This window comes from Colobus angolensis, unplaced genomic scaffold (assembly GCF_000951035.1).
Source record: "Colobus angolensis palliatus isolate OR3802 unplaced genomic scaffold, Cang.pa_1.0 Scaffold517, whole genome shotgun sequence".
NCBI classification, from domain to species: Eukaryota; Metazoa; Chordata; class Mammalia; order Primates; family Cercopithecidae; genus Colobus; species Colobus angolensis.
In genome coordinates, this window is record NW_012118677.1 from 1,131,188 (window position 1) to 1,158,486 (window position 27,299).

The window sequence follows — 27,299 nt, forward strand, 5'->3', positions numbered from 1 at the left end:
TCACTTTGTCACCCAGGCTGGAGTGCAGTGACACAATCAGAGCTCACTGCAGCCTCAAACTCCTTGACTCAAGCAATCCTCCTGCCTCAGCCTCCCGAGTAGCTAGGACTACAGGCATGAGCCACCATGCCCAGCTATTTTGTTTGTTTTAATTTTTTTTTTTTTTTTTTTTAAGAGCCAGGTTCTTGTTCTGTTGCCCAGGCTGGAGTGCAGCAGCATGATTCTAGCTCACTGCAGCCTCAAACTCCTTGACTCAAGCATTTCACTGGCCTCAGCCTCCTGGGTATCTGAGACTATAGGCACATGCCACCATGCCTGGCTATTTAAAAAGTTTTTTTTTTGTAGATATGGGGTCTCACTGTGTTACCAAGACTTGAGGCTGTTTTTATTAACATTAAAGTTTACATTTGAGCCTAGTGAAGTTGCTTGTATAGTTTGCTTTATAGTTGCTTGTAGAAGTTTGTTGTATAAGAACAAGCATACACAGACTTGAAAGCAAGACAAGACATGTGCAGACCTACAACATTCCAAATTAGTGACATGTTTATGGGAAGCTGGAAATGGGTACTGAGATGACTAGAGAAGCTAAGCCTTAGATCTGTTTAAAACCAAGTGAACTGAGCTATGTTTTAACCTCCAACATGTTGAAATGTGGCCTATGATCCATGTGAGTGTGTATATTACTTTATCACAGGTTTGAAGAAAGAGATTAGTCTATTTGGAAAAAAATGAACAAAATGTTTGCAAAACCCCTGAAGCTCTTCTGTGGAAATTGAGTGTTCCCTGGAGTATAGCTGGCAAGTGGTTAGTAGGAAAGACTGCTGTAAAGCTTGAATGATATAGTGGATTGAAAAACATACATCTCTAGCAATTGATTCTGTGCCTGACACTGCTTAAATGCATATCGTGGATTATTCCCTGAATCATCATAATGTTTTTGGGAGGTATTATCCCTATTTTAAAGACAAAGAAACTGAGGTTTTCATGGGTTAAATGGATTTTTTCCTGAGTCACACAACCTGTTGGTGGTAGAGCCAAGTGATGACCTAGTGAAATGGAGTGAGCTCTTTGCTATTGTCACTTAAAACCATTTTCTATATTATCTGGGAAATGTTTGAGTAATTTAGTCAGTGGACTGTGAGAATATTTTGCTATTGAGCAATAGGAAATTGGTACCTATTGCTCAATGATGTGTGAGTACATATGCAGTTTTTCAGTTAAATTCTATTCTCATTTATAGCAAATTTTTAGTATGCCTGATCCCATAATGTGCTGTCTAATGTGGCTGCTCTAATAATAATTTCTCAGTCCTTGGGAGTGTTTTTAGCTGATGTGACCCAAAATTCCTATACCTATATGTTGTCCAGGCCTCAATACCTGGGGAACCAAGACAGTGACTGGGATAACTCTTGGAATGGGTCAAATCACTTCTCTCTGGAAGAGGTTATCTGAAAGATGAGATGAAATGGATAAGATGAAATGGAGAACACAGTTATGATTGCAGAAATCCTTCTTACGTGCTTGTTAACGCTCTGTGTCTGTTGTGCCATTTCAGGGAAGTGCCTGAGCTTGGCAGGACATGGGGAACAATAGGCATATTGGAGAGTGAGTGGGGTTTGGAGTCAGAGCCCCTTAGACTGGAATCCTGCTCTGCCAGCGGTGCAGTCCCAGACAAATCCCCTTACCTCTCTGAGCCTAGTTTCTTATATTTAAAATGATGCTAGTGCTTACTTTATAAGATTGTTGTAAGGATTAGAGATAATGACTATTAAGCTCCTAATAGTGCCTAGAGAAACAGTGAATGCTCAATAAATGTACTTGCTGTTAATAAAACAATATTTACCTTATTAAAACATCATTAATCCCTATTCGATGAAATGTCATTTGACATTGGGGAGTAATCTAACAAACTACATGAAAATAGTGATAATTATGTTGCTAACTATACTCAGGAAAAGGGACTCAAGCTTCACATTTTTGGTTGTTTATGAGGGCAAATGTCTTCCCATGGAGAGATGCAAAAAGACATTCTTACCAGACCAATGGTGGCTGCTCCAATCCCAATGAGAGGGCTGACAGAAATAATAACCAAGGTCAGTTTCCAACCCCTGAAAAATCCCAACAGGAACCCACAGATGGTCGAGGTCATGCGCTGAATGAAAAGGGCCATTTGGTCAGCTATGGCATCATTGATTTTATTAATATCACTAGAAACCAGAAAGATTTTGGTCACTAAAACTGAATTTGATCATTCAAATGTCTTGCCGAAAGTCTCAGTCTTTCCCTTTTAAACATTCCCGTCTCTCCATCCCCATCACCCTTGGGTAGCATTAACAGCCTCTCAAATCTTGGAAAATTTGCTGCACCTTGGGATGTTATCAAGCCTCTTTCCTCATAGCCAACCAACTTTGTCCTTAATCTAGGTTTCACAACTGGTACTAATTGTTGATAAAGGCTTTTGGCAACCATCTTATTTGTCTTTTTCTTTTACATGGCTAATATCCTTGCTCTGTCTTGAAAAGCCTTTCTTTATGTCTGCTGAATCCTTTCAGCCTCAAGGTTCTAGTCACGTACCTCCTCGTTCATCAGTCTTGTATAATCCCCCAAGAAGTTACACCTTTCTCCCCGTGTTCCCATAACACTGTAATTAATGTTTGTGCATGTGTATGTGTGTGGAATTATTGCATTCTGCTTAGAGGCAGTATAGAGTAGTGGGGAAGAGTGCAGATTCTGGAGCCAGACTAAGAATTTGAATACAAACTCTTGTTGGGCAAGTTACTTAACCTTTTTGTGGCTCAATTTTCTTGTCTGTAAAATGAGAACAATAATAGAACCTACCCCAGTGGGTAGTAATGAGGATTGAAGTAATGAATGTATGTAAAGCCTATAGAACAGCGCCTATCATATAATAAACAATATGTGTTAGTTCTGATTATTTGCTTGCACTTCTTATTTCCCCTACTAGGCTGTAAGTGCCTTAAGAGCACAAGTACAAGGTAATTGCTACAGAATATTGATTGACTATAATTATATTAAATTCATATTCCTGAGAACATTTCCTTAACCTCTTGTACAGATGGAGTGAATAGAGCTTGGAACTAAATAGCAAGAAAGCACCTAAGACATCACCCAGATATTAGGCCATTGTTTCCGGCGAGGTTAGATAACTGTTCAAGGTCACAGTAAGGAGCAGAGTAAGTGCTGGAAGCTAGGGGTCGTGACTTTCAGTATGTTTTATCTACACTGTAGAGTGACTGTCTTTCAGGGGACCTCAAAATTCAGTTCAGTAGGGTTCAACCAATTCTAATTCCTCTCATTTAGAATTCCTGGGTGGCTGTTAATGACCTAAACCAGGTGTAAACTGGATTTAAATAGAGTTACACCTGGACAGCTAAATAACCTTTTTAACTGTCTTCTATAATACTTCATTTCTAATATTTTAATTAAGGTCTACACACCAAATTGCAGTAACCTTGGCTTTCAGTTTTTAATGTCCATATTTGACAGTGTATTACCTATGAAAAAGTCATGCCACCTAGGAAAGCCCAATTTAAGAGATGAAACAGGAAAACTGAAAATACTTTTAAATTGTTATTTAATTTAGAAAGAAGAGTTTTATTATCCAAAAATCACACACTAACATACTGTTTTACCAGCTACTTACTCAGAGAATCTTGTATTCAGCTCCCCCACTGAATTGCAGTCAAACCATCCTATTTCCATTCTCATTATTCTTCTAAAGTAAAATTTTCTCATTTTCTGTATCTGACGAGCTGCGGCAATGACCCAAAAGCATATCTGGAAATGGACAAAGGAATGTTTAGCATTGCAGTGTCTGAAATTTTGTTAATTTCTTCTTTTTTTCAGAAGAAACTAATTTCAATACAACAGTTGAGAAAAGAGGGAAAGTAATTCAGAAAATGCCTCTTCTTGGGAACTAAGGTGTGAGCTCTGTCATCTGCCTGCTAAAAGTGGAGGTAAACAGAACTTTGGGCAGGGTAGCCTGAGATTTGGGTTTGAATCCGGCTCTGACCCTTAAGCAGGTCCATGTCTTCTGGATTTTACCCTACAGAGCTTCACTTTCCTCATGTGTAAAAGAAGGCTCACAGAACCAAAAATAAGGCATTATTGTTCTTAAATAACAATTTTTTCATGCCATTTCTGAGTGAATTTCCCCCCAAAAGACCTGCCTAGAAGCATTCATGCATAGTTTTCAGGCAATAATTTTCAAGAAATGTAAGACAAAAATTATGACATTAGCATAAATCTAATCTGCTGATAGATTTTCCCAAACTATTAAAAAAGTCTGTTATTAAAATTCCCAATGCCTAAATGGGAAAAATTGATTCATTTCTCTTTACAAACACCACTGCCTGGAATTCTTGAATGAATGGGAAGGAATTCATTATTTTTCTACAAAAGAAAGCAAAAGATAAAATATTTTTCTTTCTTAACAAGGGTTAAGTACCTCCAAGCCCTTCCATCACTTAAATCTAAAATATGCTCTAGATTCAGCTTTTCAGAATTTGGGTTGGAATGCAGTTTGGTGAGACTTTAGCAATGCGAGAAAAAGAAAGTAAATTTTGTTTTCCTCTATCTCCCCCTCCCCCACTTTCTTCAAGATACTCAACTACCCTCTACAAACACACCTGCAAATGTCCATTTCTGGATATAGAAGAGAGAATGAAGTAGGGAAAGGCAGGGAGGACAGGACATTACAACTACGAGTCTATTATTCATCTCTCTGGACAACCACTTGCATCCTCCTAAGTTGTCCACCTGAGAGAAGAATCCCTACCCATTCTCGCATGTCCTCTGGAAATAGACTGTAGTTCTTAGGGCTTCTGATTAGCCTAAAGGGTGGCAACACATTGCATCTCATTGTAATGTCTTTGAGGTCAGATATTGATCTATAAATTATATGGAGGAGTTACTAACTTGAATATATCCTGTGATAAGTACTGCGACAGCAATTCCAGCATAGTAACTGGCAAATTTGATCATTTCGCTCTCAATGTCCAGCAACCTTCAAAAGAGGGAAAAGAATGTTCATACTTGCAAGTAGGATCAAGCTAAGAGAGATTACATTTGTCGATAAAATATATATATATTTTAATATATATATTATATTATATATATATAATATATAAAATAATATATATTATATATTTTAAATATATAATATATATAATAGATACACTATATATAGTATATTTCTATTAAACATAAGTAAGACATTTTATCTATGCAAAATTATAATAAATCCAACCAAATTTCTAAATAGTACCAATCACAGAAAATATGCATATCCCCTTAATTTTTATAAGCAGAGATGCTGGGACCATGAAACAATTAATTAGCAGTGGTTGGAAGCCAGGATGCCCTAAATGGCAGCCCAGGGCTTGGTCCACTTTAGTCTCTTTCATACATACTCATCATGCCGTGATACAGCAATCATAGGTAAGAAAGATTTTCAAAAGCCAGACAGGCTGTCTGAAAAGAAACTGATAGAATGATGTGTGCTGTAAATCAGGAGGCTTACTGTTACCTCTTCTAGGAATGCAAGCCCAGCTTTTCAACTTCTCTATCTCAGAGTGACACTGAAAAATGTGCGTGTTATCTTCCCATGGGAGAGAAAAGTGTTTTATTAGCCTTGTCTTTTTGCTGACTACAGCCTAAGCTTCATTCACCAGGACAATTTCTAAGGTTGAAGCCAAAGACACTTGTGGGAAAGAGCAAGAAGAAAAGTAGCAAAGAAAAATACTTCGGCATTTTTCCCAGCAGCGCTACCATGTTGCTGCACAGGGCTTGGGATTGGCAGTGCCAGGGAGGGGAGGAAAAATATTCTGAAGTTGCTTTTAGGAATGAAGGCATTCCATAATAAGAAAATTAACATATTGGTTGATGACAGTTATGATCCTCAAGGACAAGTTACATGGTATAGAGTCTACTTTAGAAAATCAGAAAGCAGCCTGTTTAGCATGGGTTCTTCATCCCACATCCTTTTTGCTCTCTGTCAGGTCTTCATTTTGTGGCTTGAGCTTGAATTTTTTTCTCTCTCTATTGAACTTAGATCAAGCATTGCAATATAATTCATTTAATACAGAATAAACTGCACTATTAGTCAATATCTTTATTGACTATATTTATATTGAGTACATTTATGCTTGTCTTGCTAGTAGATTGCAAGCTACTCAAGGTCAAGGGCTGGGCTTACACTGCTTGTTCACTCTTCCTGAAATCAATAAATGTTTCTGGATTTTGCTTTGACTTTCAAAATACGAATTAGGAAGGGAAATAACTGTTGTGGTCAACCCTTCTGACAACCTCAAAAGCAGCTAAGGTCTCTTGTGCTCACCACATTCCCAGTCTTTCATGATGACTAAGAAGAATGCTGAGATGAACAAGAACTAGAAAATCATAAGCTTATCTACGAGTATCCACAATCAGAGGCTCCTATAAAAACTAAATATCTCTGAATAGAGAGTATACTATACTATTTTAAGTAAAAGCTTTCTAATGTATACATGAGTCAATTCTCTTCATTTTCAGTTTGTTTTGGGGTGTCTAAAACCAGAAAACTATAAGTATTTGTCCAAACATTTTACTTAGAGAATAGTGGTTAACAGAGGCTGGGAAGAGCAGTGGAGGGGGACGGATGGGGAGAGGTTGGTCAACAGGTACAAAGTTACTGTTCAGAAATAAGTTCTGGTACTACATTGCATAGTAGGTGACTGTAGCTAACAATAATACATCGACTATTTCAAGAGAGCTAGAAGAGAGGATTTTGAATGTTCCCACCACAATGGCATGATAAATGTCTTAGGTGATGGAAATGGTAATTATTTGATTTGATCATTACACATTGTATACATGCATCAAAACATCACACTGTATCCCATAAATATGTATAGTTACGTGGCAATTAAAATGATAAATAATAAATAACTTTACTTAAATTTCCCGTGGTGTCTTTATTCTACAAGCACTTTAAGCAGAAGTGATGAAGTGACTGTCATTAAAAATGCCAGTTTACAAACATATGTGGCTTAAGGTTGTTGGGCACTGGCCCAGCTCTGGGATTTTCTGGTACAAAATTCAGGAGAATTCTATCACTGCTGGTTGGTGCAGATAAAGATGTTGCCGTTTATCACTCTTTTCAGCCCTGTCACTGAAATGAGTGGTTAACTCACTTTTATTTTATTCTGGGAAGAAGAGGTGATTAAGGCGTTAGAGAACTTGATAATATTTCTGGAACAACAGAACAAACCTATCAGAAAAACTGACAGGAAGGAAAAGAGCAGGCCTGGCTTTGCTCCCTTGACTACACACCAAGGTCTTTATTGTCTGAATGGTGGGAACACTTGTCATCATAAAACCCCAGGAAGGATTCCATAAAGTGTGCAGGTGATTTGGACCACAGACTGGCATTTTTTTTTAACAGCAAAAATGAATCTACTTGAACAAATTAAGATTCTCCATTTGTTGAATAACAAAGACTCATTTGTTGAACAGCAAAGAAGGGGGAGATAGAGGACAATTAGAGGAAAAGATAAGAGATGTTTTACAAATTATTATGATATGAGGACTTATTTTGCTTTTTTTTTTTCTTTTTACCTTGTTTTGGAAACTTTTTATCTTTTCTTTTGTTTTACCTTGTTTTGTCATTCAATTTACACATCAAGCTTACAGATTTACTAAAGCCATATATTGCAAATATCTTGTAAAACTGTAGGACAATATCACATGCAAGATATTGACACTGATACAATCAAGATCAGAACATTCTCATCATCTCAAGCCTCCCTCATATTGTCCTTTTATACCTCCACATGCTTCTCTCCAATCCCCACATCCTCCTTAGCCCCAGCTACAACCTATCTGTTCTCCTTTGCTGTAATTTTGTCATTTCAAGAATGTTATATAAATGGAATCATACAGTGTAGAACCTTTTGGGGTTGGCTTTTTTCCACTCAGCATAATTCTTTCAAGTTTCATCATTAACAGTTCATTCCCATTTATTAAGGAGGATTCCATATAATATAGATGTCTCACAGTTTGTTTAACCACTCATCCTTTGCAGGATATCTGGGCTGTTTCCAATTTTTATCTATTACAAATTAAGCAGCTATAAACATTTGTGTATAGGTTTTTATGTGAGCATAAGTTTTCATTTCTCTGGAATAAATCCCCAAGAGTAGAAATGCTGGGTCATATGGTAGTTGAGTGTTTAGATTGTTTTTTAATTACCAAACTGTTTTCCAGGATAGCTATGACATGGTTTGAATGGCATGAGTGATTGTATGAGTGATCCAGTGCTTCCACATCCTCATCAACATTTAGGGTTATCACTATTTTTAATTTTAGCCATTCCGATAAGCCTATAGTAACAGCTTATTTTGATTTAATTTGCATTTCTCTATTGATGCTGTTTGACAGATTTCATGTGCTCATTTGCTGTCTTATATCCTTACTTGTGTATTTTTCCCATCTTTGAACTGAAATTTGCTATTATTTTAACACCGAGTTTTGAGAACTTTTTAAATTTTTTAATTACTACAACTTTTATTTTTTCACAATTTGAAAAAGATGCACTTTTTCTTTCTATTTTATATGGCATGCATAAAACAATGAGTAATGTTCATACAATGCCTTAGAGCAAGCTTCCCCACAGGTCCCAAGCCAACTAGGAAGGCCCAAAACAAATTTGTAAACTTTCTTTTTTTTAAATTATACTTTAAGTTCTAGGGTACATGTGCACAATGTGCAGGTTTGTTACATATGTATACTTGTGCCATGTTGATGTGCTGCACCCATAACTCGACATTTACATTAGGTATTTCTCCTAATGCTATCCCTCCCTGTCCTCTCACTCCACAACAGGTCCCGGTGTGTGATGTTCCCCTTCCTGTGTCCAAATGATCTCATTGTTCAATTCCCACCTATGAGTGAGAACACGTGGTGTTTGGTTTTCTGTTCTTGTGATAGTTTCCTGAGAATGATGGTTTCCAGCTGCATCTATGTCCCTACAAAGGACACGAACTCATCCTTTTTTATGGCTGCACAGTATTCCATAGTGTATATGTGCCACATTTTCTTAATCCAGTCTGTCATTGATGGACATATGGGTTGGTTCTGAGTCTTTGCTATTGTGAATAGTGCCACAATAAACATACGTGTGCATGTGTCTTTATAGCAGCATGATTTATAATCCTTTGGGTATATACCCAGTAATGGGATGGCTGGGTCAAATGGTATTTCTAGTTCTAAATCCTTGAGGAATCACCACACTGTCTTCCACAATGGTTGAACTAGTTTACAATCCCACCAACAGTGTAAAAGTGTTCCTATTTCTTCTCCACATCCTCTCCAGCACCTGTTGTTTCCTGACTTTTTAATGATTGCCATTCTAACTGATGTGAGAGGGTATCTCATTGTGGTTTTGATTTGCATTTCTCTGATGACCAGTGATGATGAGCATTTTTTCATGTGCCTGCTGGTTGTATAAGAGAATTCTTTAAATATTCTGGATCCTAGTCCTTTTCTGGATACATAAGTTGCAAATATGTTCTCCCAGTCAGCAGCTTGTTTTTTCTTTCTCTTAACAGGATCTTTTACAAAGTTTTTAATTTTATTGAAGTCCAATTTATCACATTTTCCCTTTATGAATTGTGCTTTTGGTGTAATGTATATGCTCTGTCCAACCCTAGAACAAGAAAATAGTCTCTTCCATATTTTTCTAAAAGTTTAGTTTTATTTGTTACATATAAGCCCATGATTCGTTTGAGATAACTTTTGTGTAATTTCATTTTTTTTTTTGCCTATGGATGTCCAATTGCTCCACAAACATTTGATTAAAAGCTTGTCTTTCCCCCACTGAACTGTTTTTCCACTTTTGTCAAAAATCAATTGGACATATTTTTGTGGGTCTATTTCTGAGTTCTCCATTGTGTTCCATTGATCTATATATCTAACCTCTGTCAATGCCACACAGCCTTGACTGCATTAGCTATATAATATGTCTTGAAATTGGGTAGATTGATTCTTCCTACTTTATTATTCTTTTTCAAGTTTGTTTTAACTATTCCAGTTTTTTTTACATTTTCATAAACATTTTAGGGTAATCTTTTCTATATCTACAAAAAATCTTCCTTATGTTTGGATATATTAGGGCGTAAATATGTCATTTTATTTCTTGTTTTCTATTTGTTCTCTCTGTTATTTCTGTGTTTGTTTTCTCTTACCTTCCAATGGGCTGCTTGAGCATTTTCTTAGAATTCAGTTTTGATTTATCTATAGTGTTTTTAAGTGTCTTTCTTTGTAAAGCTATTTTAGTGGTTGCTCTAGGAAATACATTATAGATACATCACTTTTCACAGTCTACTAATGTTGTCATTTTACTAATTCAAGTGAAATATATAAAGATTACCTCCCATTACATAATTCTACTCTCCTTTGTTAATAATGTAAGTGTCTTAACTATTTCCAAATTAAACACACATCAGAGAGTGTCATAATAGGATCATATCAGTGTTAGAGTTTCTACCATAAAACATAATTTAGAAAGCTCAAGAGAAGGAAGGTCTATTGCATGTATTCATAGTTTTGTTACTACGCACTTCCTTCCTGATGTCTAGGACTTCTTTTATTTTTTCCTTTCTACTTAAAGAATTCTCTTAGCCATTTTTTTGGGGTAAGTCAGCTGGCAACAAATTCTCTTCATTTATGTCATCTGAAAATGTCTTGATTTCCCCTTCCATGAGGGTAGTGGTAATGTTTTGACTCTGTCACCCCAATCCAGCAGGTAAGAGGAGAGGTGCCTTATTATAGTGGGGATGATTCAGGCCTCCCACATATTCTCCATGGACACCGTGGGGGTGGGTGAGGGGGTGGCACAAGAGGGTCTCATTACCACCTAGCAAGTGTGGAAAAGTCTATACTCCCAACTCAACATTTGCTGACATGGGTGAGAGTGAGGTCACCATTTTCTTCTGTGGTGTTTGGCTGGAGTACAGCAATTACTGCTTAAAAGTTTTCTATTAGGCTTTCTCTTTCTGACCCACTATCTAGAAAAAGCAGGATTTTGTTGGGTCTTTTTGGTCTGCACTCATTGGGGTTTCCAGTTTGCCAGCTTTTCCAACACTCAATCTAGTACACATTAGGCATAAGATACCCAAGGAACTAATCAACATGTTATTACTTGGTTCCCGAGGTTCTAGCCAGTTGACCTTTTATCCTCCACTTTTCAGGATGTTATGTTCATTTTATATGTAATGGATTAAACAATACAATCAAAAGACAGAGATTGTCAGATTGCATAAAAAAACAAGATCCAACTATGTGCTGTCTACAGGAGACACATTTTAGATCCAAAGATACAAACAGGTTGAAACAAAAAGATAGAAAAAAAATCATTTCAAAAAGTAACCATAAGAAACCAAGAGTGGCTATACTAATATCAGACAAAATAGACTTTAAAAACTTGTTACTAGAGATAAAAATCATTTTATAAAGATAAAAGGGTCAATCCATCATGAAAGATAACATTTATGAAGATATTTGTACCAGAAAAAGAACCCCGAAAACACATGAAGCAAAGTCTGACAGATTTGAAGGAAGACACAGATATTTCAGCAATAATAGTCAGAAATTTCAATTACACACTTTCAATATTGGAGAGAACAAATAGGCAGAATATCAAGAGGAATAGAAGACTTGAAATCAGTATAAACCAACTAGACCCAACAGAGATCTTTGGAATACTCCATCCAGTAACAGCAGAATACACATTCCTCTCAAGTGCATATGAAACATTTTCCAAGGCTGACACATGCTAGGTCATAAAATAAACTTCAATAAGTTTAAAAGAATTAAAATCATATAAAATATATTCTCTGGCTATGATGGAGTGAAACTTGAAATTAATAATGAAAATACTTGGGAATTTCACAGACACATGGAACCAAAATAATACACTCAGAAATAACCAACGGGTCAAAAAAATCACAAGAGAAACTAGAAAATACTTTGAGATCAATGAAAATGAAAATGCAACATTAAAATACTTACGGGATGCAGCTAAAGCAATTCTTAGAAGGAAATTTGTAGTTTTAATGGTCTGTGTTAAAGAAAATCTTAAATCAATAACTCAACATCTCACTTTAAGACACTGGAGATAAAAGGACAAACTAAGACTAAAATAAGCAGAAGGAAAGAAATAGTAAAGATTAGAGTGGAAATAAATGAAGTAGAGATTAGAAAAACAATAGAGAAAATACAGAACAATAGAAAAACAATAGAGAAAATAAAAAGGACCAAATCTGGTTCTTCAAAAAGATAAACAAAAACAACAAATCTTTAGCTAGACTGACCAAAAAGAGAGCAGACTCAAATAACTAAAATCAGAAATGAAAAGAAACATCGCTATTGACCTTACAGTAATAAAAAAATAAACAAATACTTTGGACATTCGTATGCCCATCTATTAGATAACTGAGACGAAATGGACAAATTTCTAAAAAGTACAAACTACTGAAACCAACTAAAAAAAAGAAATAGGAAAAAAATGGGCAAAAGACCTAAATAGGAATTTCTCAAAAGAAGACATACAAATGGCCAACAGGTATTTTAAAAGATGCTAAACACCACTGATTATCAGGGAAATGCAAATCAAAACCATGAGATATCTCCTCACACCTATTAGAATGGCTATTATCAAAAAAGAAGGACAATATCAAGTGCTGGCAAGAATGTGGAAAAAAGGGAACCCTTGTACACTGTTGGTGGGAATGTAAATTAGTACAGCCATTATGCAAAACTGTATGTAGGTTCCTCAAAAAGTTAGAAATAGAACTGCTATATAACCTAGCAATCCTATACTGGGTATACATCCAAGGAAAATGAAACCAATATATCAAAAAGATATCTACACTCCCATGCACACTGCAGCATTATTCACAATAGCCACCTATGTGTCCATCAACAAATGAATGAAGAAAATGTGGTACATATAGACAATGGAATATTATTCAGCCTTTTAAAAAAATCCTGTCTTTTGCAACAGCACAGATGCACCTCGAGTATATCATGTTAAGTGAAGTAAGCCAGTCACAGAAAGACAAATACAATGTCATCTCACTTAAATGTGACATGTGAAAAATTTGAATTCATAGAAGCAGCGAGTAAAACGGTAGTCACCAAGGGCTAGAGGTGGGGAGATTGGGGAGATGGTTAAAAAATACAAAATTTCAATTAGGAGGAATAAGTTCAAGAAATGTACTGGGCTGACTATAGTTAGTAACAATGTTTTGTATGCTTGAAAATTACTGAAAGAGTAGATTTTTATTTCTTTTTTTGTTTTATAATGTATTTTTTATTCTTTTTAAAAATTTTTAATTTTTATTTCAATAGGTTTTTTGGGAACAGGTGGTGTTGGGTTACATGAATAAGTTCTTTGATGATGATTTCTGAGATTTTAGAATGATGCACCCATCATCCAAGCAGTGTACACTGCCCCCAACGTGTAGTCTTTTATTCCTGTCCACCCACCCTTTCCTCCAAGTCCCCAAAGTCCAGTGTATCATTCTCATGCCTTTGTGTCCTCACAGCTTAGCTCCTGCATATAAGTGAAAACATACACTGTTTAGTTTTCCATTTCTAAGTTACTTCACTTAGAATAATAGTCTCGGCCAGGCACGGTGGCTCACACCGGTAATTCCAGCACTTTGGGAGGCTGAGGCGGGTGGATCACAAGGTCAGGAGATCGAGACCATCCTGGCTAACATGGTGAAACCCTGTCTCTACTAAAAATACAAAAAAATTAGCTGGGTGTGGTGGCATGTGCCTGTAGTCCCAGCTACTTGGGAGGCTGAGGCAGGAGGATGGTGTGAACCCGGGAGGCAGAGCTTGCAGTGAGCCGAAATCATGCCACTGAGCTCCAGCCTGGGCAACAGAGCAAGACTCTGTCTCAAAAAAAAAAAAAAGAAAGAATAATAGTCTCCAATTCCATCTGGGCTTCTGTGAATGCCATTATTGCATTCCTTTTTATGGCTGAGTAGTATTCCATGGTGTGTGTGTATATTTACATATACATATATATGTGTGTGTGTATATATATATATATATGTGTATATGTGTGTGTGTGTGTGTGTATATACATATAAAATATTTTCCTTATCCACTCGTTGATTGATGGGCATTTGGTTGTACTAGTTCACATTCCCACCAATGGTGTAAAAGTGATCCTTTTTCACCACATCCATGCCAACATCTATTCTTTTTTGATTTTTTGATTGTAGCCGTTGTTACAGGAGTGAGATGATAACACATTGTGGTTTTGATTTGCATTTCCCTGATTTGCTTGGTAGTGGCAAATTCCCTCCGCATTTGTTTGTCTGGAAGACTATATCTTTCCTTCATTTATAAAGTTAAGTTTCACTGGATACAAAATTCTTGGCTGATAACTATTTTGTTTAATGAGGCTAAAAATAGGACCCTAGTCCCTTCTAGCTTGTAGGGTTTCTGCAGAGAAATCTGTTGTTATTCTGATAGGTTTTCCTTTCTAGGTTACCTGGTGCTTTTGCCTCATAGCTCTTAAGATTCTTTCCTTCATCTTGACTTTAGATACTCTGATGACTACGTGCCTAGGCGATGATCTTTTGCAGTGAATTTCCCAGGTGTTCTTTGAGCTTCTTATATTTGGATGTCTACATCTCTAGACAAGAGATCTTCCTCCAGCAAGGCCAGGGAAGTTTTCCTCGATTATTCCTTCAGATACATTTTCCAAACTTTTAGATTTCTCTTCTTCCTCGACAACACCAATTATTCTTAGGTTTGGTCATTTAACACAGTCCCAAACTTCTTGAAAGCTTTGTTCATTGTTTAAATTCTTTTTTCTTTGTCTTTGATGGATTGAGATAATTTGAAACCTGTGTCTTCAAACTCTGAAGTTCTTTCTTCTGTTTATTCGATTCTATTGCTGAGACTTTCCAGTACATTTTGCATTTCTCTAAGTGTATCCTTGACTTCCAGAAGTTGTGGTTGTTTTTTATTTATGCTATCTATTTAACTGAAGAATTCTCCTTTCATATTCTTTCAAATTTGAAATTTGAAAATTTCAAATTTCATATGAAATTTTCCTTTCATATCATGTTTTTTATTTCCTTCAGCTGGACTTAACTTTTCTCTGATGCCTCCTTGATTAGCTTAATAATCAACCTTCTAAATTCTTTTTCTGGCAATTCAGAGATTTTGTCTTCATTTAGATCCATTGCTGGTGAGCTGGTATGATCTTTTGGGGGTGTTACAGAACCCTGTTTTGTCATATTACCAAAATTGCTTTTCTGGTTTTTTCTCATTTGGGTAAACTATGTCAGAGGGAAGATCTGGGATTCATAGGCTCTGTTCAGATTCCTTTGTCTCATGGCGTGCTCCCTTGATGTGGTGTTCTCCCCCTTCCCCTATGAATGGGGCTTCCAGTGAGCCAAACTGTAGCGATTGTTTCTGCTCTTCTGGGTCTAGTCACCCAGCAGAGTTACCAGGCTCTGGGCTGGTACTGGCGAGTGTCTGCAAAGAGTCCTGTGATGTGATCTGTCTTCAGTTCTTGGAGCTGTGGATACCAGCACCTGCTCCTGGTGGAGGCAGCAGGGGAGTGAAGTGGGCTCCGTGAGGGTCCTCTGTTGTGTTTTTGTTTAGTGCGTTGGTTTTGTGTTTGTTGGCCTCTAGCTAGGAGGTGGCACTTTCAAGAGTGCATCAGCTATAGTCCTATAGGGAGAATGCAAACTTGCCCTCAGGACACCTGGTTAAGTATTCAGGTTTCCCAAGCAGTGGGCAGGGCCACAGAGTTCCCAAGAGAATTGGGCCTTTGTCTTTGGCTACCAGGGCAGGTAGAGAAAGACCATCAGGTAGGGGCAGGTATAGGCGTGTCTGAGCTCAGCCTCTCCTTGGGCGGGGCTTGCTGCAGCTGCTGTGGGGGATGGGGGTGTGGTTCCCAGTTCAGTGGAGTTATGTTCCCAGGAGGATTATGGCTGCCTCTGCTAAGTCATACAGGTCACCAGGGAAGTGGGGGAAAGCTGGCAGTCACAGGTCTTACCCTGCTCCCATTCAGCCCACAGTACTAGAGGCTAGTCTCACGCCCACTGTGCCCCCAACAATAGCACTGAATCTATTTCCAGGCAACCCATGACCAGGGCTGAAAATTTGCCCCAGACCACAAGCCTCCCCATTGAGAAAGCAAGCCGACTCACAGTTTTTTTGGCATCCCAGGAAGCCTGAACTCAAGAGTAGATTTTTAGTGTCCTTACAACAAAAAAAGATAAGTGTGTGAGGTAGTGAATATGTTAATTAGCTCAATTTAGCCATTCCACAATGTATACATATTTCAAAATATCATGCTGCACACCATAAATATATACAATTTTTATTTGTCAAATTAAAAAAATTTTTTAAAGAAATAGAAAATCTGAGTGGACCTATAACAACTAAAGAGATTGAATCAGCAATGAAAAACTTTCAATAACAAAAAGTCTAAGATGAGACGACTTCACTGAAGAATTCTACAAAACATTTAAAGAACTGATATCAATTCTTCACAAACTCTTCAAAAAATAGAATGGAAGGGAATACTGCCAAACTATCAGGCCAGAATTATCAGATACCAAAAGCAGACAAAGACATTATAAGAAAAGAAAACTCTTATATATTATATCTTTTATTAATATAGACACAAAAATCTTCACTAAATACAAACAAGTTGAATCCTGCGGCACAGTAAAATGATTACTCATTATTACCTGGTGGGATTTATTCAAGGAGTGCAAAGGTAATTCAACATATGAAAATACATTGATGTAATATACCGTATCAGTATTATAATGGGCAAAACTGCATGATCATCTTAATAGACGTAGATGAAGCACATGACTAAATTCATGACTTAATGGTTAGAATATTCTACAAACTAGGATTAGAAGGGAACTTCCTCAACATAATAAAGGATGCTTATGAAAAAGTCATAGCTAATGTCATACTTAACGGTGAAAGACTAAACGTTTTCCCCCTAAGATAGGAATAAGACAAGGATGTGTTCTCTCACCACTTCTACTCAACATTGTACTGGAGGTTTGGGCCAAAACAACTAGGCAATAAAATAAAATTAAAAAGGCAGCTAGATTGGAAAGGAAAATGTATAGTTATTTCTATTTGCAGATGATATGGTCTTGTATAAAAAATCCTAAAGAGCCCCCTAAAACCTATTGAATTCATAAGTAGTTCAGCTAGGTTTAGGATAAAAGATCAATATACAAAAAAAAAATTGTATTTTGCTATAGTAGCAATGGGCAAACTGAAAATAAAATTAAGAAAAAAATTCCATTTATGATAACATCAAAAATAATAAAATGCCTAGCAATCAGTTTAACAAAAAATTGCAAAATATTCTGAAAACTATAAAACCTTGTTGAAATAAATTAAAACAGACTCAAATAAATGGATCATGAATCAGAAGACTTAATATTGTTAAGATGGCAATATTCCTTAAATTGATCTACAGATTCAATGTAATTCCTAGCATTCTAGCTGACTTCTTTGCAGAAGTGAAACAATTTATATGAAAATCCAAGAGACCCAGAATAGAGAATCCCTAGTAGCATACTCACACTTCTTGATTTCAAAACTTACTATAAAGCTACAGTAATCAAAACAGTGTGTTACTGGCATATAGACGTGTAGGTCAATGGAATAGCATTGAGAGTTCACAAATAAACCCTCTTAATTACAGTAAATTGGTTCTGATAAGGATTCTGAGATTATTCAATAGGGGAAAAAATAGTTTTTCCAACAAATGGTGCTGGAACAACTGGCTATTCATGCAGATAGGAATCAATTTGGACCCCTAATTCACCCTAATTTACTCAAAGTAGATCATAGACTAACCATAAGAGTGTATGAGTTTATTCTCACGCTGCTATAAAGAAATACCTGAGACTGGGTAACTTATAAAGAAAAGAGGTTTAATTGGGTCACAATTCTGCAGGCTGTACAGGAAGCATTAGAGCATCTGCTCAGTTTCTGGGAAGGCCTTAGGAAACTTACACTTATGGTGGAAGATGAAGGGGAAACTGGCGCTTCGCATGGTCAGAGCCATTAAAAGAAAACAAGTGTAACGTTCATGACCTTGGCTTTGGCAATGGTTTCTTAGATATGACACCAATTCAGAAGCAACAAAAGAATAAACTAGATATCACCATAATTAAACACTTTAGTGGTTCAAAGATAATTATCAAGACCTTGGATTTGGCAATGGTTTCTTAGATATGACACCAATTCAGAAGCAACAAAAGAACAAACTAGACATCACCAAAATTAAACACCTTAGTGTTTCAAAGATAATTATCAAGAAGTTAGAAAGACAACCCAAAGAATGAGAAAAATTGTTTGCAAATTATATCTCTGATAAGGAACTTATAACTAGAATATATAAAGAATTCCTACAACTCAATAATCAATAGACATATATCCCAGTTTTAAAAAGGGCTGAATACATATTTTGTTATATTATTTATTTCCAAATAAAAGATCTGAATAGATATTTTTCCAAAGAAGATGTGCAAATGGCCAACAAGCACCTAAAAAGAAGCCAACATCACTAGTCCTCAGAGAAATGCAAATCAAAACCACAAAGAGATTCCACTTTGTGCTCCCTAGGATGGCTACTGTATTGGTTTCCTATGACTGCTGTAACAATTATCACAATTAAAGCAAGAGAAATGGATCCCCTCACATGCCCAAAACCAGCTTTGCTGGGTGGAAATCAAGGTGCTGACAGGGCTGTGTTCCCTCCTAAGGCTCTAAGGGAGAAATTTCTCCTTGCTTCTTCCAGCTCTTGATAGCTGCTGGCACTCCTTGGCTGCGGCAATGTCATTCCATTCTTTTTTCCTGTAGTCACATTGCCTCTACTCTTCTCTCTACAGGCAAATCCCCCTCTGCCTTCTTCTTAGCAACTGTCCCTTTTAAGAACACACATGACTACATTTAGGGCCCACCTGGATAATCCAGGATAGTCTCCCCCATCTCGATATCCTTTACTGAATCACATCTGCATAGACTCTTTTCCCATAAAAGGTAACATTCACAGGTTCTAGGGATAAGGACCTGGATATCTTTGGGGGTCATTATTCTGTCTATGAGAGATATCATGGATACTAAATAACAAGTGCTGGTAAGGATGTAGAGAAATTAGAACTCTCATACACTGTTAGCAGAAATGTAAATGGTGCAGTCACTGTGTAAAATAGTCTGGCAGTTCCTAGAATAGTTAAACATAGGGTTACCATGTGATACAACAATTCCACTCTTAGGCACGTACCCAAGAGAAATGAAAACATGTTCACACAAAAATGCGCATACAAATGTTCATAGCAGAATTATTTGTAATAGCTCAAAAGTGGGAACAATTCAAATGTCCATCAACTGATAAACAGATACATAACATGTATTATAACCATATAATTAAATATTATTTAGCAATAAAAGGAAATACTGATTCATGCTACAAGTGCATGAACTGCAAAAAAAATATGCTTAAGTTAAAGAAGCCAATCTCAAAGGATCACATATTATATGATATTATTAATATGACTGTCCAGAATAGGTAAATCTATAGTCAGAAAGCAGATTAGTGGTTGCCTAGGAATAGGGAGGAGGATGAGGTACTAGAAAGTGATGGCCAAGGGGCAAGGGGTTTCTTTTTTTGGTAATAAAAATGTTCTGAAATTGACTGCGGCAGTGAATGCACAACTCTGTAAATATAAATATACTAAAAAACATCTAATTGTACACTTTAAGTGGGTGAATTTTATGGTATGTGAATTGTATCTCAATAAAGCTGTTATAAAATTATATAGCGTAAACTGTCTAGCTTGAAAATAGTGCTTGCTTATACAAACTGAATATACATTGCTAAGAATATAGACTGAAATCCAAGTGAAAGGACAGGCCTAGATTTCTGCATTGATTTATCCATATGAGAGGAAGTGAAAACTTGAGCTCCCCAATGCCCACAGTAGTAATCAGCCTCCAAAGGGCCCCTAAAATTCTCATCTCTCAGCATTCACACTTGTTTAGACTCCTCCCAAACTATACCAGGGTTGGTTTCTGTGACCCATAGAATATGGCAGAAATTATGGTATGTCTCTTCCACAATTAAGTTACATGAGACTTTGTTGCTTCCATTTGAGTGTTTATACTTTAATTGGATAAACGAAAATAAAACGAAATTGCAATTGTGGTATTTTAACTTCCTATTCCTTCATCTGCTTTCATTTTTTTAATCTTATTATTTAACTGTTCTGACCAGAAATTCTGATAAGTTAATCAAGAGACCTGACACTCTGTAATCCTTATCAGTGTAATTCACTGACAACCATCTGGAAGGCTTTAACTTAAAAATTCCATCCAACAGATTACAATTGACATGTGGAAACCAATATAATAAAAGAGTAAAACCAGCTCCTGTCACTACACATACATGCTTTTGTTGCTAAAATTATTGGGTTGTCTTGTATATTCCAAGACTAATATATCTATTATAATAAAAGGAGAAACAGTACCTTTAATAATACACGTTTTCCACGGAAGAAACTTGCAAATAGTCTGGGTGACTTTGGAGGTATATAAACTACCTACAGGTAGGAAAATGTCCTCTCTCTTCTCCTCTGCCCCACCCAAGTCCATATTCACAGTGATCTTACCACATAACAGCTAAACAAACATGTTATTCAGAAGTAAGACAAATAGTATTCATGTCAATGATCATAATAACTCACAATGAAAGTATTTAACTCATCAAGGAGTTCCTAGTAAAGAAATGCCTAGAAAGGTATAGTCCATACAATTTCAGCTATCTGTATGAATTTTTTTTAAAAAAGAAAAGGAAGCCTGTAATCCCAGCACTTTGGGAGGCCGAGGCGGGTGGATCACGAGGTCAGGAGATCGAGACCATCCTGGTTAACACGGTGAAACCCCGTCTCTACTAAAAATACAAAAAACTAGCCGGGCGAGGTGGCGGGCGCCTGTAGTCCCAGCTACTCGGAGGCTGAGGCGGGAGAATGGCGTGAATCCGGGAGGTGGAGCTTGCAGTGAGCACGCCACTGCACTCCAGCCTGGGCGACACAGCGAGACTCCGTCTCAAAAAATAAAATAAAATAAAATAAAAAATAAAAAATAAAAAAAGAAAAGGACAAATGTCCATTTACATTTGGTATCATGTGAATTCAGCCAAAGCCAATGGACTTTGGAAAGCTTCAGTTTGTATTCTTTGCTGGCCTTCCGGTGTGTGATCCAGTAACAATGAAGACAGTGAGTAATGAATGGCCACTAGAGAATTCCTTTTTAATAGATGGCCATGATGCAAATGTTGAAAGTAGATTCATTCTTTAATTCATTAGACAAATATTCATAAGCACCTAGTATCATGTATATGCCTCAAATTTTGATCCCTCCAACATTTATTTCCAAATTTTAAGGCATAATAAGATATACTTGAGGACTTTTTCCTCAAAAACTTATCTTCATAAGTTTGGGTCAATTTACATCACACATAGGTCAGAATGCATTATTTTCTCAAAGGGGAGAATGATTAATTTTATGTTTTGCAGTCAAACCCCTCTGTAAAAAGCAGTTCACTTCTGTCCTCCAACATAAATGAAGGATTTCAAAGACTTTTGTTGAACTCAGTCTCTCTTTTATACAAATTGCTCTGAGTTTTTCAAATGAAAAGAAACTTCCAATTTTAGAAAAGAAACATACATATTTAGACATTAGGGAACTTATATAGAATGAGTAGACTTGTTGCTTATAAAGAATAATTCACATTGTATATTATCCTGTGTTTTCTATCAGGTACCTCCAAGTCTGTCACTACATATTTTTTAAATGATCATTAACTGAATGATGGCTTACTAGGCTTAAGCTTCACAAAGATAGGGATCATGACTCCTGGTTTTTCTGAGATGGGGTCTCATTCTGTCACCCACGCGATCACAGGCAACTGCAGCCACAAACACCCAGGCCCAAGTGATCTTCCCATCTCAGCCTCTCAAGTAGCTGGGATGACAGGTGCATACCACAAAGCCGAGCTATTTTTAAAAACTTTTTTTGGTAGAGACAGGGTCTCACTATGTTGCCCAGGCTTGTCTCGAACTTCTGGGCTCAAACAATCCTCCCGTCTTACCCTCCCAAAGTGTCACAATTACAGGCATGAGCCATCATGCCTGGCCGGGATCATACTCTTAAGACAACTGTGTCCTTGATGCTTTCATGAGTTCCTGGTATACAGTCGATGTTTAAAAAAATTTTGGTTGAATGAGTAAATGAATGAAAGACTCTAAGAGAGATAATATTATGGAAGAGTGTCAATGATTTTGAAGGACTCATTCATAGTCTGGAATCAAGCCTATAGAAAATTTCAAAAATTAAGGTGAAAACTATAAATTCCTTTGAGGGAGCCATTCCTAGTGTCTTTCTAGCCAAGATGTGCCCCACCCTTGATTCTTGAACCTGAATATGTGGGTTCATACGTGCAAATAAGCTTGTTCTGAACTTGAGGCAGCATGAGGCACACTGCAAAGTCCATGCTATGACAATGAGTCAGTCCTGAGTATATGACGGATTCACTGATTACAATGTGGCCTGTCAGGCTTATCACAAAGAGAACAGTAGCATAGTGACTGTGTCTGTGTGAGTTCTGGCAACTTCTGCATGGTTGCCTCTGATCACGGCACTGCACCAGTTTTTTCATGCCTGTAATCCCAGCACTTTGGGAAGCCGAGGCAGGCAGATCACCTGAAGAGATTGAGATCAGCCTGGCCAAAATGGTGAAACTCCGTCTCTACTAAAAATACAAAACTTAGCTGGGCGTAGTGGCAGGCGCCTGTAATACCAGCTACTCAGGAGGCTGAGTCATGAGAATCGCTTGAACCCAGGAGGCGGAGGCTGCAGTGAGCCAAGATCACACTACTGTACTCCAGCCTGGGTGAAAAAGGAGACTTCATCTAAAAAAAAAAAGAAAAGAAAACAAACTCAACTACTGGTTGAGACTAGTATCCCCTACTCCAAGTAATGCAGCATGTTCATGAAATTCCCATTACAGATGGAAGGGTTAGGATCAAGTGGATCACCAGCCACAGCCACGAAGCTAAGGGGCAAAGTGGAGTTAGTGGGGCAGTAAAAAAAGAACTCTTGGAGATGATACTCAAGTAAAATTCATGGGTCACCTCCCTAGTGGCGTTAAGTATTGGTGTTGTCAAGCTCAAGCCTATACTCAATGAAGTGGTTACAATTTGCCGATGTATTTGACTAGTGACTTTCAATCCTGTTTCTGTTAAGATTTTAAAACATAGTAAGATAGAAGGAAACTTGAGGCAGTGTAATTTCTGGAAATATGGGTACACTCATGTTTCTATTCTCTTTGTGTTAGATGCCACACCAGTTCAGTCAGTAAAATCCCCTCTATATATCTTGAATTACAATTTAAGATATGAGCAAAAAAAGTGAAAAATAAAGAAAAAACAACCTACCCACAACGTGTTCCATTTGTCATGGTCTGGTTGAGGGAGCTGTTAGTCCATACGATGGTGTTATTCACACATGCTTTTCCTGGAATCTGGAGTTCTTGTAACTCAATGTCATAGTCAATAAAAACATCTGTCATTGTGCCAAAAATGAGCAGCACGCCTGGCTGGGCTATTCCATGGAGAAACGCACACAAACTTCCCACAAACATCAGCCAAATGTCAGTTGATGAAGAAAACCGAAACTTGAAAAACAAAGGGTTCAGAGATCATCTATGGGTGAAAAGCGGGAAAGGTAGGAGGACTATTTAATTGTAGTTACTAGATTCTGATGAATAGAACTCAACACCGAATTTCATGGGAATCATCTTAATTGAGCAGCAGGTTCGTACTAATTATATTGAAATAAATGGCATGGTACATCAATTATCTAAAACATTAGACTCTTACATTGTTAGATCATGTTATAAATTTCCTGGTCTCTGAATTCATTCTGTTTATTTCAGGAGCTGACTTTAGTTTTTAGCTACTCATCTACAACTCAAGGGGAAAATAATCACTATCAGTGATGCCATTGACAAGTAGATAAACTGTGTGGGGCATTCAGCAACAGTATAAATTGTTTTGTGCAACTGATAGTGACAATGAAGAGTGCCAGTTTATGCCTGGAAATGCCTCCATCCTGAGCAAATTTGGGGTAAATACCTATACTATGAAATTTCTAAAGATTTGTCATAAGAATAAATATATATAATGTGATTGTTGCGATGACTTTCCTTACAAATATGATAACCATGGGCTGAGTGATAATTTTCCAAGACATTTTTCTGATCTATTGGACAGGATTTGTATGTTTTATGAGCAACATATTTCTAATAGTTATTCAACATGTTATCACATAGACAAAGCCTATGACTGAAAAAGTGATCACTGAAGTTAAAAACCTACCAATATGACTAAAGATTTAACACTCCCTTCATGATCTAAACAATTTATAGTTGCACAGTCACTGCCATAAATCAACACAGTTTTATTACCAATTGAAAGAAGCCAACTCGAACGCCATCACCTTTCTTCTCATCTTGTAACCTGAGGAGAAAAGTACAGGGATTTAAAGACCATCCTTTCCAATACAATGGGAAATTATCCCTAGGTAGTGATTTTATGAGTTATTCTTTAGTAAGAAAGAAAATCCTCACTGGCTGGGAAATTCTGGCCAAGCCTGATATCTTAAACACAAGCTTTATACTTCTAGATTTACCTCTTCTAGAGATTTCAGTATATAGCTCAATCTCAGGTTCACTAGCAATTCACAGAGAGGAACACCTGAGAGGTATGGAGAGAAAGTAAAAAGTCCTCTATACTCCCAGTTATACCAACAAATAACCCTTTGCCCTCAGTCATGACCCTCAATCTATTTGTGACTGCATTTCCTCATGGGGAAGCTGAAGTCATTGGATTAGCTAATTTTAAAGCTTCCTCACACTTAAAAAGTTTACAACTACCTTAATGTTGATATGATGAAAAATTCAAGAACATGCCCATACTTTTCATAGAATCATATTTCCTTAATATTTCTCATTCATTTCATTTCCCATAAGGCCATGTTTAACCTGTATTTGACCTCTTCAACTTCGGGGATCTTGACTTAACCTGAGTCACCCAGTCCATGAATACACCCTGGACCTTGCTGTCACCAGGAACTACTGTCTGACATGTTTAACTCCTTGGCACTCTGTGACTGCCCATGTATTTCATTTTCTCACTTCTTTCCTCCTTCCACACCTATTCATCAACCTCACTTGAGCCGTGCAGTCCCTTAAATCCTTCATTTCCTTCCATTGCTAAACCCCATTAAGATTTTGCTTCCTTCCCCATGCAGCCAAGGTCCCTCTGCCAGGCATTTGAACCATATTCTCACCATCATCGTCAATTATTTTCTCTACATCATCCTTGTAAACTTCATCCTGCATCCATCCAGCTGTTTACCCTCTTCTCCTTAAGCCAGGCTGCTGGGCCTGCTGAACACAACCTTACCACCTTGTGAATGGATACCAACACAGGCAGAGTCGAGTACTCAGCTGCCCTAAGCTTCCCTTCTGGCCCAGAAAAGAATCTCAAATTTTTTCTGAGACTCCCGACGGTCTGACCCTTAGCTCTCTGACCTCACCTCTTCCAACTATATACTAGTTCTCAACACCCCACTCTCCTGGCCTCTTGCTGACCTTTGTTCATGCCCAGCTGTTCCCATCTCAGGGTGCGGGCACCTGCTAGTCCCTCTCCCCAGATGCATTTTCTTTAGGTAACCACAGGGACAGCTCCACTACCCCTGCTAGACCTTCCTTCAAAAGTCACGTACTCAACAGAGTCGTCCCTGGCCAAAGTCTTTAAAATTTCAACCCCACCCCCCACATACCATTTCATAGCTCCATTTCCATGTTTATTTTTCCTTCTCAGAAAGAAAGTGATAGATTATCACTAGCTACCATGCTATACATTTGATTTATTTACAGTGTTTATTATATCTCCCTCACTAAAATGTAAACTCCTCAAGGGCAGACACTTTTGCCTATTTTGTTCTTTTCTGTACCTTCTATACCCTCAGCACCTACAATAGTGTCTGATACCAAATAGACACTCAACTAATATTTGCAAAATGAATGAATTAATGGAGTGAATGTGTGCTCTCCAGCTCAACATGCAATGCACACTTCATTCCTCTACAGATCGCTCCCATTCCTCTCAGCAGCTCTGGCAAACTTTTGCTGTGTTCTTCTCATTCCACGCTCACCTCCTCTAAAAACAAAACAACTCATTCAACTTCCTACTCATCCTCTCCTTGCCATTCATCTACATCCACACCCATTTTTAAAATTTCCCACCCAATAAGAAACGTGTGGCGCTCAGATGCCCAGGCTGACCTGACCACTATCAGCCCAAAGCTAATCTTACCACTCCCACTCCCTCCCTCTGCTGTGAATTACTTAAAATTTCTAAAATACCTTTAACCCTTCCCTTTCCACCACCTCCACTTCAGGAACTTACCTGATGTCTCACTTCTGTCTTCTAAATTAGACCTCATCTAATCCTGCCTTCATACCAGACTATGATTAGCTTATATTTGTTCTATATGAGAATTCAAAATCTTTAGCTAAAGAGAAATATGCAATAATAACACTTTAGGTTTCTACTCTTTGCCTCTGGCAAGAATTTGGGGTTTAGGGACCTCCCCATACCCATGAAATTATACTTGTTGTTCAACTTTTCCTCTTCCCTCTTAGGTCAGGAGTTCTGTGCCATTCCTGAATACATGGGGGAGATTTGGACTTAATCCAGAAGGGATTTTCCAAAAGGTTTTAAAAATCAAATTATAGTAATGTTTTAAAGAGAAAAAGAATGGATTATATATATTATTTTATATGAAGTGCAATGTGCATGAAAATATTCTCTGCTTTGTGCCGTTGATATGAATATTATGGAGTTATTCTAGAAAAGATGCTGCATAGTTGAAATCAGTCACTTACCTTGATTTCTTATCATTATTATCTGTTGGAAAAAAAATCAGTGCAAACAAGCAGTTAATAATAATGACAAAATGCAATACAGTCATTAAGAAATTTGCTCTGGAAAAATATTCCTATAAATTACCTTTATTCATGGAATATTACCAAATGATTATTGGCCTTTTCTTTTTTCCTGCTCATGTTGTCTCTCTCTCTCTCTCTCTACATG

At 37.2% G+C, this 27,299-nt stretch overlaps 1 protein-coding gene across 1 annotated transcript in view; it reads right to left on the reverse strand.

Moving 5' to 3' along the window:
- ABCB11 (ATP-binding cassette, sub-family B (MDR/TAP), member 11) overlaps nucleotides 1-27,299 on the reverse strand; it is a 110,037-nt gene that overhangs the window by 67,600 nt on the left and 15,138 nt on the right. Inside the window, exons 3-8 of the mRNA XM_011960599.1 lie at nucleotides 27,092-27,113; nucleotides 24,605-24,656; nucleotides 23,574-23,812; nucleotides 4,939-5,026; nucleotides 3,665-3,798; nucleotides 2,036-2,207 (exon numbers count right to left, since the gene is read on the reverse strand). Of these exons, the coding sequence (XP_011815989.1) occupies nucleotides 2,036-2,207; nucleotides 3,665-3,798; nucleotides 4,939-5,026; nucleotides 23,574-23,812; nucleotides 24,605-24,656; nucleotides 27,092-27,113 (707 nt within the window). The remainder of the gene's footprint in view (nucleotides 1-2,035; nucleotides 2,208-3,664; nucleotides 3,799-4,938; nucleotides 5,027-23,573; nucleotides 23,813-24,604; nucleotides 24,657-27,091; nucleotides 27,114-27,299) is intronic.